This window comes from Phalacrocorax aristotelis, chromosome 5 (assembly GCF_949628215.1).
Source record: "Phalacrocorax aristotelis chromosome 5, bGulAri2.1, whole genome shotgun sequence".
Taxonomy (NCBI): domain Eukaryota; kingdom Metazoa; phylum Chordata; class Aves; order Suliformes; family Phalacrocoracidae; genus Phalacrocorax; species Phalacrocorax aristotelis.
Window position 1 is genome coordinate 67,098,464 of NC_134280.1, and position 17,033 is coordinate 67,115,496.

Below are 17,033 nucleotides of genomic sequence, written 5' to 3' on the forward strand. Positions count from 1 at the left end.
GCGGGGCACCCCCAGTACCCCCGAGCCAAAGCGGGTCCGTGGGAGAGGGTGGCTGGGGCGCGGCGATGTATTTCGTTGTTTTAAAGAGTGCAAAAACCACGGGACCCCGCGAACGCAGGCGGCGGCCGTGAGGGAGAACCGACGAGCTCGGCCCCTCACAACCAGGGAGAAGCGGCGGCAGATAATTAGCTCCGTCAGAGCGATTAGCGGCCCTCGCCCAAGCTCCCGCCGCTCCCCCTCAGGCCGGCAGCCGTTGGGACGGGGGAGAGAGGAGGAGGCAGCGCGCGCCCTCTCCGCGCGCCCCGGTTCCCGCGCCTCCGACCCGCCAAAGCCCCCGCCCGGCGCGAGACCCGACTTCCCCGCTCCGGCAGCGGCGGCTGCACGCCGGCGGGAGGAGGGAACGGCCGGGGAACGCCGCGCTCCGATTGGCTGCGCGGGGCGGAGAGCTGCGAGGTGATTGGCTAGGCCGCCCCCCCCCTCCCGCGACGGCTCAGCGGGTTGAATTCAAATCGGCACCGGGAGCGGCCGCGCGGCGGGACGGCCCCGGGACGGGACGGTCTGTGTTGGGCTGGGCCGGCGGCGGCAGCAGCAGCAGCGCTCCCGGTGGGTGCCGGCTCTCACGCATCGTAGGGTGGGCAGCTAGCAAGCACCACAGCGGGAGCAGAAGCGAGCAGCTCTCTAGGTACGGTGCTGGCGCCAAATGTTTAAACCGGATCCCGGAAGGGCCCCGCCCGCAGGCGGCGGCCAATCGGTGTGGCGGCGGCCGGGGCGGCGCGGGCGGGGCGGGGCGGGGCCGGGCCGGGCCGGGCCGGGCCGTTGGGCGGCGGGCGCGGACCGCCGGGCGCGCGCGGGCCGGGCCCAGAGGCGGGAGGCGACGAGACGTTCCGGGCGGCGGGAACCGGCCACAGTGGGCGCCGCCGCCGCCGTGCCCGTCCCGCCGGTTTCCCCGCTAACGCTTTCGTCCTCCCGCCCCGCAGAACCGGCGGGACCTGCGATGCCGAACGCCGCGGCGGCACCGGGGAGCGTCGAGCCCTGAGGCTGCGCGGCGGCGGCAGAATGCAGCAGGCGGGCGGGGAGATGGGGACCGGCGACAAGGTAATCCCTCGGTTCCCCGTCGGGTTCCGCCGTGTCTGCTCCGGTGGGGAGACAAGGAGCAGGCCCCGCCGGGGGTCGCCGCCTCCCGGGCGGGCCCGACGCGATGACAGCCCCGGGGTACCCGTTGGCAGCCGTTGGCAGCGCCTCCGGGCGCGAAGGCACCCGATCCCGGGCGAACGCGTGCAGAAAACGGCGGATGGCCGTAACCGGGCGCCTTCTACTCTCGGTTTAATTTCTACCTTTAAAAAAAGTACCTAAAACTTTACCTCACGACCTTTACCCACCAAGTCTGTAACGAGCAGGTCTTCTTCCTGGCTCCCTGTCCTTTTTTCTAATTTAAAAAAAAGGGGAGTTCAGTCGTTCCGTGTAGTTCCTGCTACGAATTAACATTCATTCGGCATTTTCCCTAGAGGGAAAGAAAAGGAAAAGAACCTCAAGAATATCGCGGGCCTCGTGTCTTAAGCGAAGTCAAAGAATCAAAGAAACGGTTTTAAGGAAGGGGTTCGTTGGTTCAGTGTAAGACTGCGCCCTTTGAGCTACCTGAAAAATGCAATTGATTTCTATCCCAGTTTGACCGTCATCAACAAATGGATTATATAGTGCTTCCGGTTTATAACATCACGGTTTTTCTTTTCTTTGGCATGTAGGAAAATCACTCCTCTGAGCCATACAGAAGCATACTGAAAACTCCTTTGAAACAAGCAGCTACCTCACATTTGGTATTGACAGAGATACAGCCTGCCTGTCACCCTCTAACCACACCCCCAAAACCTAAAGAAGTCCTTCCAGCAGATCCATGGACACCTACTTCGAACCTTAAAATTCTGATCAGCGCAGCTAGTCCAGAGATTAGGAGCAGAGAACAGAGGAGGGAACTCTCAAACAACACGAGTGAGGTCCTGCAGGCAAAACACTGTTTGCAGGTATGTTGTAAAGGTGTCATCTTTATTTGCCTTTTTTGTTTTTTTAAAGTTAGCTGAAGGCTGATTATTCAGTATAAAAGTTACACATTAACATGCCTCGATGGTTTTAAAGTTTTGATTTTGGAGTATTTACCCGGTGTAAGTAAGGATATTGCCTAGTTACATATGGTGGGTAACGTTTCGCTGGTTTTATTTCACAACTGTTGAGAACCAAGTGAGAACACTGGGCCTTTGACAGCCCTCGCAATGAAGCTGTTAAATATCTCTGTTTATATATTCATTGTAAAAAATTTCCAATTTTCTTTTTCTCCTTTCCGTGTAGGAGCACTTATCGGGAGATGAATATGAAAAATCTCAACCGAGTCGCAAAGAGAAGAGCCTAGGATTACTGTGTCATAAATTCTTAGCTCGATATCCTGATTACCCCAGCACTGCCGAGAATAATTACATTTGCCTCGACGAAGTCGCTGAAGAGCTCAGTAAGTTGCTGCATATGCTATTGTATATTTCTTCATACAAATGTGCCAATAACCTGCCATTTCTGTTGGTGCATTTTTGCTCCATAAAATTTGGAATGCTTACTCTGTACTCTCAAACTTACTTAAACCCATCTTTAAACTCTTCATTCTTCAAGCAATTCTTTTAAAAAGCTAAAGTTTCTTCAGTGAATTGACTTGAGAAACTCTGAATTATGTTTCATATTAAACATCTAAATTATTGTCAATACCATAAATAACCACTTGCAGTTTTTTGGATCTAGAGATGATGGCTAAGATTAGTGGTTGGATTTTTGCGGCAGGAACTAGCGTTTCTCAAGCTGAACCCACAACTTCCGGTCCAATCATGACATCAAAGCAAGATACTACTTTCTGCTCTCCATGATAATTTAATTTTCTCATTTTATATCACTATTTTTATATCACACCAGTGATGTACGGAAAGTCTGAGTTGCTAACATGAAACTGAATCTTCTTTTTTGTCAAAGAGCTATGAAATTACAGTATTCTACAATTGTAACACTGGTAATAGTTACAAATCATATTGCTATAAAATCTTTGGTGTTGAATCTTCAGAATGTATTGAGGGACACAGAAGAGGGATGAATTGCGCACTAAGCACAATGTCCGTTTTATTTAAACTTTGTACAAAATAACATCTCTATTCGAAAATGCCTAGTCAAACCCAAGAATTTAACAGGCAAAAGAGAAAAGGACAGCATGTTAATAGAATAACCATAGAATCACAGAATTATTAAGGTTGGAAAAGACCCTTAAGACCATCGAGCCCAACCGCTAACGCATCACTGCCAAGTCCACCACTAAACCATACCCTCAAGCACCACATCTACCCTTCTTTTAAATACCTCCAGGGATGGAGACTCCACCACTTCCCCGGGCAGCCTTTTCCAATGCCTGACAACCCTTTCGGTGAAGAAGCTTTTTCTAATGTCCAGCCTAAACTTCCCCTGGTGCAGCTTGAGGCCGTTTCCTCTCGTCCTATTGTTTTGTTACTAGGGAGCAGAGACCAACCCCGCCCCCCCCCCCTCCAGCCCCTCTCAGGCAGATGCAGAGAGCGAGAAGGTCTCCCCTCAGCCTCCTCCTCTCTAGGCTGACCCCCCCCAGCTCCCTCAGCCGCTCCCTGTAAGACCTGCTCTCCAGACCCTTCCCCAGCTCCGTTGCCCTTCTCTGGACATGCTCCAGCACCTCAAGGTCCTTCTTGTCCTGAGGGGCCCAAAACGGAACACAGGATTCAAGGCGTGGCCTCACCAGGGCTGAGCACAGGGACACGATCCCTGCCCGGCTCCTGCTGGCCACACCAGTGCTGACACAAGCGTGGGTGCTGGTGGCCTCCTTGGCCACCTGGGCACATGCTGGCTCATGCTCAGCCGGCTGTCAGCCAGCACCCCCAGGGCCTTTTCCTCCAGGCAGCTCTCCAGCCACTCTGCCCCAAGCCTGTAGCGTTGCATGGGGTTTTCGTGACCCTAGTGCAGGACCTGGCACTTGGCCTTGTTGAATCTCATACTGTTGGCTCAGGCCCAACAATCCAGCCTGTCCAGGTCCCTCTGTAGGGCCGTCCTGCCCTCCAGCAGATCGACACTTCCACCCAGCTTCATGTCGTCTGCAAACTTACTGAGGGTGCACTCAACCCCCTCATCCAGATCATCAATGAAGATATTGAACAGGACCGGCCCCAACACTGAGCCCTGGGGAACCCCACTCGTCACCAGCCGCAACTGGGTTTGACTCCGTTCATCACCACTCTCTGGGCTCGGCTGTCCAGCCAGTTTTTAACCCAGCACAGAGTGCACTTATCCAAGCCGTGAGCAGCCAAACATATAAAAACAAGTTACAAAACAGTTGTGTACCATGAGTTTCCAAGGATATTTAATAAGACAATCTAAAATCGGTGCAATGAATAATTAAAAATGCTTTGTTTTTTTTAAAGCTGTATCGAGACCCATCTAACGGCTCTTCTGGCAACAGTAAGTTTTATTTCTTAAGGAATGCTGTAAACCGAGTATAACTGGAAAAGCAAGTCCTTCCATATCTAAAGCAAGAATTGTTCTATTTGCCTTGCTGGTGAGATCTATGAGGGCTATTTTTGGAAACCTTTGTAACGGCGAATTGGTGAAAGTAGCTTAGAAATTATTAAGAGGAGGGGGAAGTACAGGAAATTGATCCTTTCTCTGTGCAAACCATGTTTCAGGTAGATGTACGATAAAGCATATTTTACGTAGCAGAGATGTCATGTTCATCTTTCTGGGTTTTTTTCAGATGTTGAACGTAGACGCATATATGATATTGTGAACGTGCTAGAGAGCCTACACATGGTGAGCCGCCTTGCCAAAAACAGATATGCTTGGCACGGGCGCCATAATCTCTCCAAAACCCTGCAGGCTTTGAAAAGAGTTGGAGAAGAGAACAAATATACCCAACAAATTCAGATGATCAAGAAAAGAGAGTATGAGCATGAATTTGATTTTGATGGTGAAAGACACGAAGAGATGGCAAGATCTTTTGGCTCAAATGAGCATTCGGAAATGTGTTTTGTTGAGCTCCCAGGAATGGAATTTCGTGCTGGTAATAATTCTCTATAATGCCAAGAATAATATGTGCTTGTAATGATAGATATTTATGAACTTGGAAAAAATGTTTATTGGACCTTTTCTTTCCTGAAATGGTACTGCCTGAAAGGCACCACAGCTGTTTGTGGTGAGAAAAAGTGCTCAACACTCTTTCAGTTCTCTTATTCATTCAGTTCCTGCACATGTTTTGTTTTTACAGTGCCAAGAACAAGGGGGCATCAGGTGAAACTACCAAACACAATCCAGTTTGCAGGATTTGTTACCATTGAATGTTATAGAAGCCCCAAATATAAATTACTCCTTTAATTTCTTTTTTTAATTTAGGTTTGATTCATGGAAGAAATATTAAGGGTTGTTAAACACATCATATAACCTGCAGTTAAGCATCTTCAAGAGTGCAAGTTGTCGGACAATAGGAAACGTACTTGGGGAAACACTGCACTCTCTCTTTGTAGTCAGCCTTGGTATCCACCTAATTACCAGATTCTTGCCATGTAGAGACATGATTCCAGAGTCCACGTTGGCCCTGCCTAGTTGCTGTGTTGTTTGTTTTGAAAATAATTGTTACTGACAAGTTCCTTCAGTTTTTGAAAAACATTTGTAGCTGGTGAGTCACTTGAATCCTTTCTCCTCTCTGCTGCAGCATCAGTAAATAGCAGGAAAGACAAGTCTTTACGAGTGATGAGTCAGAAATTTGTGATGCTGTTTCTTGTATCGACTCCTCAAATAGTAAGCCTTGAAGTTGCTGCTAAAATCTTGATTGGAGAAGACCAGTTAGAAGACTTAGATAAAAGCAAGTTTAAAAGTAAGTAGAACATCAAATATAAGCTAAATGATCTCTTCTAGAACTAGTTTATATAGTGTAAAATACCATCATCTTTTTCCTGCCATAAATATATTTGAGCCTCCAAAAACTTACTGAACACCTCGCGCAGTTTTTAACAGGGACCCACTTGTACATAAGTCATTGATACATAATGACCTAATGACCACGAGAGAGAAAAGGTCCATTAAATCCCTCTCCCGAGGTGGTGTCATGAGGCTGCTTACTGGTAACAATTTCCCTTTCTCTTTCCTCAAGCAGTCTGTCAAAGATTTCAGCCTCATTTCATCAAAGATGCCCCAGAATCATGAAAATCTGTGTTCTGGTCATAGAATGAACTTGTTGGAAATCTAAAGAAATTCTGTAAAAGTCCTGTCAATAACTTACACGTGGGAGGAAGTGAAACCCAATGCTGTAACTGCCAATTATTTCTTCATTCTTTTACCCTGCTCTCAGTTGCCTGCACACTTCCTCCTCTTCCTCTACATTCAAATGAAGAGGTACTTCTAGGTCTAGGCCTGTACATCTATAATAATCAAAAATGCGCCTGCTCTTGAGGGATCAAGAATTAATCACGGGTTTCATTGAAAAAGACGCCCTTCCTTGATTCTCAGACAGACTCCGTTGCTGGTTTTTTGTGGAATTGTGTCTGTGCCATAAGGAAACTAATCCTCGCTGGTTTCAGTTCATAATTTCCTTTCCACTGCATCCTGGTGACATAGAGAGGGTGGGTGGGTAGTCAACAGGGGGCTTTGGTTTCTTTTCGTTCTTTCTTCTTCCTCAGTAACGTCCCTCTCGCAATAAAACCATTTTTAGGGCATTCCATCCATGTGCCTGTATTTCAGGTATCGCGTGTTTTACCTAGTTCTTGGTGAAGAACCACAGTCCCAAGTTCCACGACTTGCTAGTCTTTAAATTTTCAGTAGCAGAAGCTTCGCCCTAAGCCCATTCACTCTGCAGTCCAGAAGTCACTTGTAATTTGACTGCTGCCTAAAGCCTTTCCCTAATAGCTCAACCTGAAAGCAGTCAGGAACGTGCAGGGTCACGATCCTGTTGGATTTTGGCGTGTCCCTTCCCCCTCGTTCCCATGTTCACCATTGCATGCGTGTGTCTGCCTTTTAAGCTACTTATTTTTCACTACGGGTTTGGTCATTGCACAGAACCTAACTTGTTTTGAAAATGATTTTCTCTGTATTTAGCATAATATACTTAGCAGTATTTTCTGTTCTAGATCTGTATCCATGTCATTCTACGTTACATATAAACTTTATATTGTGAGATGTTATTTCATAGTATAAATACCCGTTCCACAAAATTGTTCTTACAGAAAAATTATACAGTTTTTTTCCTTTTAGCTGCTAAAAGGGCATTACAACATTTTAAATCTGATATACGTTAACCTTTTAGTTGGAATTGCTATACATTAAATTTGTTCATGTTATTTCAGCCAAAATTCGGAGACTTTATGACATAGCAAATGTTCTCAGTAGCCTTGAGCTTATCAAGAAAGTTCATGTTACAGAGGAGAGAGGGAGAAAACCAGCATTCAAATGGACAGGACCTGAGGTCTTGCCAGATATTCAGGGTAGGTGTATGTGTCATTTCCTTTTGTTCTGCTGATGATTTTGATTGTTTCTTTGTTTTCTCTGCTCAAATTTTTTTAACCAAAACACAGAGTAAACTAAGCAGAAAGTCTTTTCTCGTCACATCACTGTCCTTGGTTCTTGCCAGCACAGCACACCAGTATGTATTTCCACACAGCAGATGCAAGACTTGCATTTCCATTTTGCTGCTGCTGCTACTGCAATAATTGTAAGCCAGGCTGAAATAACTGTTTTTAATTACTGAATCTGCATATGATACATATTTACTTTCTGGGATTTTTTCTGCTTTTTAGATACCAAACTTGCAATAACTTCTACGACCTGCCCCCCACCTATTACAGAATCGATCACTTCCAAAGAGCAGTGTTCAAAAAACCTTTTTCCTTCAAGAGGAAAGCAAAACTTCACTCGGCATCCTTCTCTAATAAAGTTAGTTAAAAGTATAGAAAACGACAGAAGAAAGATTCAGTCTGCTCCGACCAGTCCAGTTAAAATAAGTGCAGGTACATATCTTTTTCTAAGTTTTTTTTCACTCGGATGTAGTCTTGCATTAAATATTCAGGCTTGCCGTCTTCTCATAGGAGATGCAGATGTGTGGGTACACCTGCTTACAACAAACATGTCTTAAAATCTGTCAAAAATAGACAAAATGGGGAAAATACACGTTGCCTGTAAATCCGAGGTTTTACAAGACTGATAGTGAAAACCAAGCTAAAACGACTCGCATGCAGTGCGTACGTTCTGTGATTGGTAGGAGCTCATTCCAGTTTGGTGGATCAAACCAATCACAGCTTGCGCAGTTGCTACGACGTAAATATATTTATTGATATCTGGACCAAATTGTAGGCAACTCTAGCCTCCTATTCCACACTGGATACACAAGGAGTGGCATATTACTATTTTGGGTTTAAGAAAATTATTAAATCCCTTTTTACAGATCTCTCTTGGCTTTGTGTTATGTCTTACTGGCTACAAACTGCTGTTTGTGTGGTATAGCTGATTCTCTGCATATTGCTTCTTTCCCTATGAACTGCTCTAACCCTGGTTTGTTAGAGAAACTGTGCTTTAGATCTTACTATCTAAGCAGTTCTGTTCCATAAAATTGCCAGAAAATCACCTATTGATGTTCGTTTCCCTCTTTGGAGGGAAAAAAGATGTAGCTGAGACTTTAAAATTTGTTTGACATAAGCCACCATCCAGTTGATCAAATCAAGTCTGGGCCGCAGTTTGAGGACAACATGGAGTCTCAGTGTCTTCTCATTAAATGTGCATGCCACATCAAATAACGCAGTCTCCTCAGGATAAAATTTAACTTCTACATTTGATGTCCTAACAGTTTTGGTTTGTTTTCCCCCTCCAACCAGGTACTGATCAAAATTTATCAGCTTTCCCAAGTAAAATGGCTCAGGTTCCAGCAATCGCTAAACATCAGCTGGAAGGACAGTCAAAGTAAGTTTGCACAAGTGTTAAAGCGAGAAGCTTTATTTTGTCTCTGGCCATTAAGTTAAGGCTATGCTCAGTTCAAGTTGGGCAACGGTCTGCAAAAACCAGTAACCCCTGATACTGCAGGCTATTTTTTTCACTTCTTATTTTCTGCTTAGTGGATTGAGAAGTACAAGTTTATGTTAAGCCTTCATATTTCATAAAATAACTTGTCAAGGCATTCATTTCTGTACAAAGGCATTAAAATACATTTGGGCTTTTTGTTTGTTTGTTTTGGGTTGTTCTTAAGGAATGCAAAAGAGATGAAAATGAACTTGTCAAGATCTGCTTTGGAATGTAACCTGTCCTCACCGGAGGTGGTCCCCAAGCCCGAACCTCCTCGCGCCGCAGCACCCTCTCAGCCGTCAGCTCTCGTGCAGCCGCTCGGTGTCTGTCCTCCAAGCCACGGTTCAGTCCCACCAGTAATACTACCTCATACTCATTCTGGTCTTTCATACGCGATATATCTGCACCCTTCCCAAGCCCACACTGTGACAACGTACAGCCCAAGTTTCATGTTGCAGCCTCTACCGTGTGCTAATGTAACTGGAATTAAGAGTATTAATTCACAAGTATTAAATAAAACAACCACTGAGGAAGGGGACAATCAAATAGCGACAGATGATCCAACAAAGTCCTTGACAGCTAAAGAAAGACCGACTATAAAATCAGAAACTTCATCACAGCGGTGCCTTAAAAGATCACAAGCATTACAAGAGAATCATTTAATTAAAAGGTACAGAAGCGATGAGGAAAGCCTTGATACTTCTCTGGTAAGTTCAATTATTTCTAAAATGCTATTTTATAGCTTAATGATGTTGCCACCTACTTATTTTCAAAGTGATTTAGGAGCCTACCAGTGTGCGTAGGTGTTTTAAATAACATTACACTTGAAGGGATGACATTCATTTCTCATGCTGGCTGATGTTTGGGGGTTTTGTTTGTTTACATCCATCTATCTATCTATCTATCTATCTATCTATCTATCTATCTATCTATCTATCTATCTCTCAAATATCACACAATCTTGCTGGTATTTGCAAAACAGCAGGCAGAATATATGGAATGCAGTATAACACGTACCTTTGAAAGGCCAGCCTAGCATCAGGCTGTATTTTTCTCCTTGTTCCCCTCTCTTCCCCCTCCAAATATTTATCTCCAAGACGACATGTCGAAGTGTACAGATGTTAGTCACAATAAAGCGACTCCCAAAACATTATGTCAAGACTTACCTATTTATACAATGATTCTGGAGTAGTTGGGGTTGCTTATGGTGCTGGCATTTGTTCTTGGCTTTAGAGGCATTAGGAGGGAACATGGACACACAATGGCTGCTGGACAAGGAGTGTCCCAAAATCCCGATACCTTCCAGATATTTCCATCCAATGTTGTACACTGTTCCCGGATTGTTGTAGGCATAAGAATATAGCACATTAAGAGAAGAAGAGATTCAGATACACTTGATGCATATGGAGAAACTGGGTCTGGATTGCCTTCTGCTCCTCAGTTGTTGAGTGTTTTAGTGTCTCTGCAAATTATTAGGCTGCTTTAAATTGTGCTTGCCAAAACAGCCACGAAATGCTATCAGCATGTTGTGACAACGTGTGGCGTCAAACATCCACTAGCTGTGGAGGATCAAGAGGGAATAACGTGGAACTGGTTGTCTTATTGACTAGAAATTTTTATAGCACAAACTTGGGACGCAGGACAAAGGAGAAAGCTTGCCTGCCTTATTTTTCAGGTGTGTTAGTATCATTGTAGACCTGTAACTGAGAACGTTAAGTCTTACAGTGTCTGCCTTTGGTTTTGGATGTACTTTTTTTAAAGGGAGAATCCATTAAAAATGAAAGACCACCTTCCAGCAGCTCACAAGTGAACAACGAAACAGACAACTTCCAGGAAGAGAGGCAGAGCAAACCCGAAACATTAGATGAAAACACGGCAGGCTGCCATGACCAATGTAAAAGAGAAGATACTCCAGAAGACGAGGACAAAATCAAAACGAAACAAGACATACCTGTAGCATTTGCCATTCCCGCTCATGAGGTAAGCGCTGTCAGACACCACGGCCCATCCCTCCGTTACCTGGGAAAACGCCACTTGGAGTCTTTGCAAAAGAAACAAAACTATAACGATAGATTATAAATTATGAAGCTATTTTAAAACACATACCTAGATTGTCTTTGGTTGGATGATTTTTGGTGTGCTTTTAAAACCTTACTTTATAGGGATGCAGTGCTTCTCTTAAGTACAAAAATAAGAGGACACAAAGTGACTTTCAGGCTTTCATTGGGATGAAGGTCACACTAAGGCTAAGCAGATGAAGGCCATGTTGAGATCCCTTACATCCACAGTCCTTTGCGTATATTTAGTCTCAATACTTCGATTTACAACCGAACCACGTGCAACTCTCTTCATCGGTAAAATTTGGTACTCTGCAGTCACGACTTACTACTGTAGAGAACCTGAATAAAGAACAGGTCTGTTGACAAAAACAGAACTTTTAAATGCAAAAGGATTGTCTTCCACTATTTGTCTTATGAAAAACACAATCTGAGAATGAGGTGACATGATGATTACTGGGTCCAGATGTTTCTTCTGGGTGACAAAAAGTATTCAATATCAGAATTTCTCTTTAGTTGTACTGTGTTAATCCCAGATGGATTTCCAGTTCCTCACTGAGGATGTCAACTGGAAACGGAGCCAGCTGACTCTGCACAGTAGGGCAGTCTTTCCTTAAGGAGCATGTCCTTGAGTCAGTTTCATCTAACTTCAGAGAGATGGAAGTACAGGCATGGAGTAACGGATCCTAGGGATATGGGGGAGAAAGACTAAAAACAAGGCAAAGGGGACACAACTTTGGAGAAAAAAAATTTGGTTTTTGTTTATTACTTGTCTGAGGTAAAGGTGTATTGTCTTGTTCTTTTTCAGACCTTTTTTCCATCTGGCTATCTTATTCCTCTTACTCAGTGCCCCCATGGCAACCAGGCAGGCTTTTCTGACAAAGAAAAAGCTGGGATATGTTCGTTACAGCACACTACCTACAGCTCACCCATTGCTGGTCAGTATGAAATAAAATAGGCGTACAGTTGTTTGGCTTGATTCATCCTACGGAGGTAACGAAATCACAGCGCAGTGGCTTGAGCCTCAATTTTTAATCCCCTTCAACGCTTGATTTTTCTGTTGCAGGTGTCATTCCAGTGACAGCATCTGAACTGAAAGCCGTTAACATCCCTGCTTTTCATATAACGCCCTTGAATATAATGCTGTCACCAACTTCTATAGCTGCTGGGCCTGTACTGAGCAACTCCTGTCTCAATTCAAGCAATACTGGTTCTGCCCCAAACCCAAGTTCTTCAGTTCTGAACTTTACACTGCAACACGTAGGACTGATACCCGCTGGCGTGCGAGTTCCTGCAAATCCTGTTCTTCAGCACGTGCCAGTCTCTTCGCAACAAGAAAACGTTAGCCAGAGCTCAGAAAACGTGAACTTGCAAGAGGAGAAGGTAAGTAAAAGATATATCGCAACTTCTTGACCGTGGTGGGTTGAGTGGGAAATACAGTGCAGTAATTCCATTACAGTACATAACATTGTTAAATAAACATTTTTTATTTTATCTTTATAAATCAGCACTGCCCAGAAAAAGCTGTCAGTGAAGGCTAGCATAAGTACAGGTTAATTGAGAGGTTAGAAAGGAAGAACAAGTATCTTATTTCTTGTGGAAGCGGAGCCTGCTGGAAGATGGCAAGATCTGAAGCGACCACTGTTTTGAAGGGAGGGTTTTACATGGATCCGAGATGACAGTAACAAATTGTTCATTTGTTGCTTTATATTTCCGTCTTGTTACTCTCCTAATCTACTCTCAAGTTCTTGTATTTACTATCAGCTTTTTTTAATAGGATGGAATTATAGAGGATTTTAAAAGATCTTTTTGTTTGTTTTTTCCAGGGAAAGTTTGTATATTTGGTGTAATACTGTATTGCCTAAGATCTGTTTGTATTGAAAAAGGAGATAGGAGGGTATTAGAGAAATCAGATTTGTATTTAATTGATTTTTATATTTTTAAAAAATTTTTATTTACTTACTTGTTTATTATGGATATGCCAAGGAACACAGGTATATTATTCTCAGTAAAGAGTGGTTAAATTTTTAAATTTCAGGAAAAAAATATTAGTTTGCTAACATCCTGCAGACATCTGAAACTAGAATTCACCTGGTTTTTATCTTCCCCTTAAATGAGAGTAATTTTTTCTCTTCTCTCCAGCTTTGTGTTCCAAAGGACCCCCCACAGCCCCAGACAGTTACAGAAAATTTTTTCCGCACACCAGGAGGGCCGAACACGGTACCTTCACTGTCTGCAAATTCAGATGGTCCCGACAGAATCTCTCAAGGAACTCTTTATATTCCTCAACGAAAACTTGAAGTGTCAGAAGATTAATTTTGGGATATCAAATTGCTGAAGGTGTTAGCAGGCATAATCACCGGCAGTACGCCGCACGCGTCTTGGATTGTACGATGGACAGTGGTGTTTTGGATGCGTGTTGGCAAGACCTCAATACTGGAATAGCCTTAATTAACGCTTTAGAATGAAAATGGGCTTTTAATGAGAAAGTTAATGTCTAATAATTTTTCCAAAAGGCTTACCTGAAGTATTATAGCAACAAAGTTATGTATCTAGTGGGTTTTGTGTTGCTTTTCTGCTATGCAAAGTAAGCTCAAATTGTCTTTGTACAGAAAGGTACAGTCAGTACATATTTTGCACAAAGAAAAGTACTGTGAGCGTGTACATATTTTATGTCTTAACAAAAAGGCCATAGTTAATAAGTCTTGCTCCTATGTTCAATAATGCTCTTTTGTAAAGTTAGTAAAAAAAAAAGAAAAAAAGAGTTCTTAATCAAGTTTTATATAAGTTAAGAATTATTTATACTGTATTTTTAAATCAATTTGTTCAGATTAAACTTACATCAAACTCAAATTTTGACTTTTTTTGTTTGATCAAATTAAATTACCTGGGTTAAGTAATACGTTGTATATTCACTGGCATCTCTTCCTTTTCTTGTCAGACAGGGGTGTGTCTGTCCTCAGAAGACAGGGAAAATGGTATTTCATCAGAAAGGGGTTTAAGTAACTCGGTCTGACTTCTGAACTCTATCGTGAGAGGTTTCACCTCCTAATAACAACAATTAGAGGAAGATACAGTTACGAAGTGTGGAATTCACAGCACCCTTATCACCCTAGAGTATTCGGGAAAGCACTGTCCAAATGTCACAGAACTGAGAAGTTACAGGGTTTGGGCCTCAGGCTAAACAGACAATAAGATCTGAAGACATGCACTCATTACCTTGCCCCTTCTCCGACTCAGCTCAGAGTTTGCGCCAGGTGCACGCCGCGCTATAGGCACCCTATAGATTCTCTTGGCACTGGCGAGGCTTCAAGCCAAAGTCAAAGTTTTCATAACATTTGACCTAAGGTTTTGTAACCATCTAAAACAGTTGGTGGCAGAAGTCACACGCGCCGCTACTGAAGCACCAGCTATGCACTGATGTGCGCAACATCAGGCCTGGCTTCTCGAAGGAGGGAGGCCCGTGTCTCTTGGACGTACCCGCACCCTGCCAAGGCTCTACTGGTAGTTTCTGCTTTCCAGCTAAGATCAATGTCAGCTTCCAGCTGTTGCTTTTCCCCTGCTGCAATTTCATATCAAACAGGTTAACTTAAACCAAATTGATTTAAATATGTACAGCGGGGTCTCTTCTATGCTGAAGGAAGAAAGATGAAGCCTCCTCACCCAGCCCACGCTCAGGTGACGAGGAATAACTAAGAAATAACAGGAAAATGCAGGGTATGTGCCTTCCCAGGTGAAATGTGCCTGTCTGTCCAAATTAGGACAGGAGAAACGCCAGCAAGGCCCGAGACTGAGGCTTGGGCTGGATAAAAAAACATTGTTAAAACAGCCAACACAGGAAAACTAACTGGTTTGCTCCTAAATCATGCAAAATTATTTTATAATACAAAATACACCTGATAGAATAGGATCACTATTGAAATACTCCTACATGAGGTGGAAGAGAAGAGTAAAAGCTGGAAAATTGAGGAATTCTCACTGCAGCAGTGAGCAGATTTATTTTTTTCTTCTCCAAGATAACTGATTAATCTTCCTTACACTTCCTACCGATTACATTCTAGAAAAATAAAGGCAAAGGTTTACAGAAACTTGCAGTACTCAAAGAAAACCAACTGCAAACCTTTCATTTTTGAACACCACAGTTGACAGAATAAGAAACTACAGTAACCAGGCTCGGAGAACTGGTCTCACAAGTTGTGCTCTAGTCTGAAAAGCTGAGCACATATTCTGACTTGCTGCCTAGTGTCCCTTGGCTCCTGCCAAAATACGGTTGCTTGCTTCATCGCGCAGGCTTTATAACAAACACCGAGCACTTCACTTTCTTCTTGTTCATTTTGCAGACTGACAAGCCACTGCTTCCGTCCTCAAAGTACCCTATTCCCCAGAAGATCTGCATTTCGCTCAGACTAGCTGAGCTCGCTGCTCTTTCCAGCTGCCTCACCTACCCTCGGACGTGACCCGAGTACCCGATGTGCTCTGTTGCCAAGCCCTAGGAAAGTCCCTCTGATTCTCGGGCTCACTTCGCTTCTGATATGCTGCGTTTTAGTTCTCCCAGCAGTGTTTTTTTCATCCCTACCTTTCATTTACAGAAAACACCACATTCTCGCTCCACCAGGAATACAAAAATTCACGCATGTGTACGTTCGAGTTGCATATTTCAAATCTGTTCTTCCAGTCTCAGGTCCTGATAACCACAGGATGCCTCAGAGCAGGGATTATATGAAATGCCAACTAACCCAAACAGGTCCGAACGCTCCTTTGAGCTGTAAAGTGCCTCTCAATAAGACTCGCCTCCTTCCAGGGACACACAGTATCTGGGGTAGCACAGAAGTACAGAAATGAAACAACCAGGAAACCAAAGATTGTTCCCTGCCTTTTCCCCTTAAATTCTCTGACAACCTCAACGGGAAAATACTGACATTTAGGGGCAAAAGCTTCTCCGCAGATTTCCCTGCCATTGGTTGTGCTGCAAATCCATCCAAGTACGTGATTTACATGATGTGCGTGACGATCAGTGAAGGGCTCTGACTTCTCAATCACCACGGCGCAAACACTAAGTGCTTACAAGCTTCTTAGTGCTTTCCCTGTACTCCGACAGCGAGCTCAGCCCTGCCCCAGCCCCTCCTCGCTGCTGTCTTACAAGAAACCTTCACACCACCGTCACCTCTGCATTCACCCTCACTTGACATAGGCAGAAGAGTTCCATTAACAAGCCAGGGAGAACGACCAAGGAGAGATGGAGCCCAGCTCTCCTCCTCAGGAAAAAACAGTCCTCCAACTTTACATCAAGGGCCTGTCTCTGCGTTATAAAAATCTTTGCTGGACTCAACAGCCAATGGATCTATAGGCTCCTAAGAGTTCTCAAAGTAGCCTCAGCAAACAGACCCCTACAATCCTAAAGCCTGACATGGATCTGTCATCTAATTTCCTTACGCTGCCATGAAAGTCCCGGAGTTGAGGCTCTCAGCTTCAGACTCCTGGTGTTTAACCCCTAGGCTATAAGGGCTTGGCCCTTTCACACACAGCGAAGGCACTGAATAAAGCTTCTAAACTCAAACATCCCTTTAGAAAATGAGAATTAGCTTCTACATCTTTAAAGCACTTAAAATAACACCCTGCACAAAGGGAATTGTAGGCCCCTCATACTTTAGGCTCCGCACCTTCAATATGTCTGCAGCATCATCCATTTCCAGCGAGCTCAGTGAGGCACGGCAAGTATAACTGCAACGATGAGACATCCTAAATATACACGTTAGCTAGCTATCTTAACACCTAAAACCAGTAAATATTTAAAGATTAGAGTGAAATGTGTAATTCTCTGTACCCTAAAATACAAACCAGTTGTACCTATCAAATCCCGGACTGCTGAATGAAATTCTATTTGGTTTAAAATTGTTG

General features: G+C 44.0%; 1 protein-coding gene across 2 annotated transcripts; it reads left to right on the plus strand.

Moving 5' to 3' along the window:
* Positions 1 to 799: 799 nt before the first annotated feature.
* Positions 800 to 14,037, plus strand: E2F8 (E2F transcription factor 8). Of its 2 annotated transcripts, XM_075094975.1 has the most exons (13): positions 800 to 1,095; positions 1,743 to 2,018; positions 2,341 to 2,497; positions 4,793 to 5,098; positions 5,747 to 5,908; positions 7,374 to 7,511; positions 7,824 to 8,033; positions 8,895 to 8,979; positions 9,263 to 9,785; positions 10,840 to 11,058; positions 11,944 to 12,073; positions 12,202 to 12,518; positions 13,278 to 14,037. In XM_075094975.1, exons 1-13 carry the CDS (start codon positions 1,057 to 1,059, stop codon positions 13,449 to 13,451), a joined length of 2,736 nt encoding a protein of 911 aa, XP_074951076.1. In that variant the 5' UTR covers positions 800 to 1,056; the 3' UTR covers positions 13,452 to 14,037. The 2 variants fall into 2 exon arrangements, with proteins under 2 accessions (XP_074951076.1, XP_074951077.1); XM_075094976.1 differs by lacking the exons at positions 800 to 1,095; positions 1,743 to 2,018 and adding an exon at positions 4,464 to 4,500 and having other exon boundaries at positions 2,352 to 2,497.
* Positions 14,038 to 17,033: the final 2,996 nt, after the last annotated feature.

What these genes read in the sequence shown, in the direction of transcription:
- E2F8 (XM_075094975.1), top strand. Translation starts at nt 1,057, where the DNA reads ATGCAGCAGGCGGGCGGGGAGATGGGGACCGGCGACAAG. An exon ending in AGGAATGGAATTTCGTGCTG is followed by an intron (nt 5,099 to 5,746) that starts GTAATAATTCTC and finishes TCTCTGCTGCAG; the next exon opens with CATCAGTAAATAGCAGGAAA. An exon ending in CAGCTGGAAGGACAGTCAAA is followed by an intron (nt 8,980 to 9,262) that starts GTAAGTTTGCAC and finishes GTTGTTCTTAAG; the next exon opens with GAATGCAAAAGAGATGAAAA.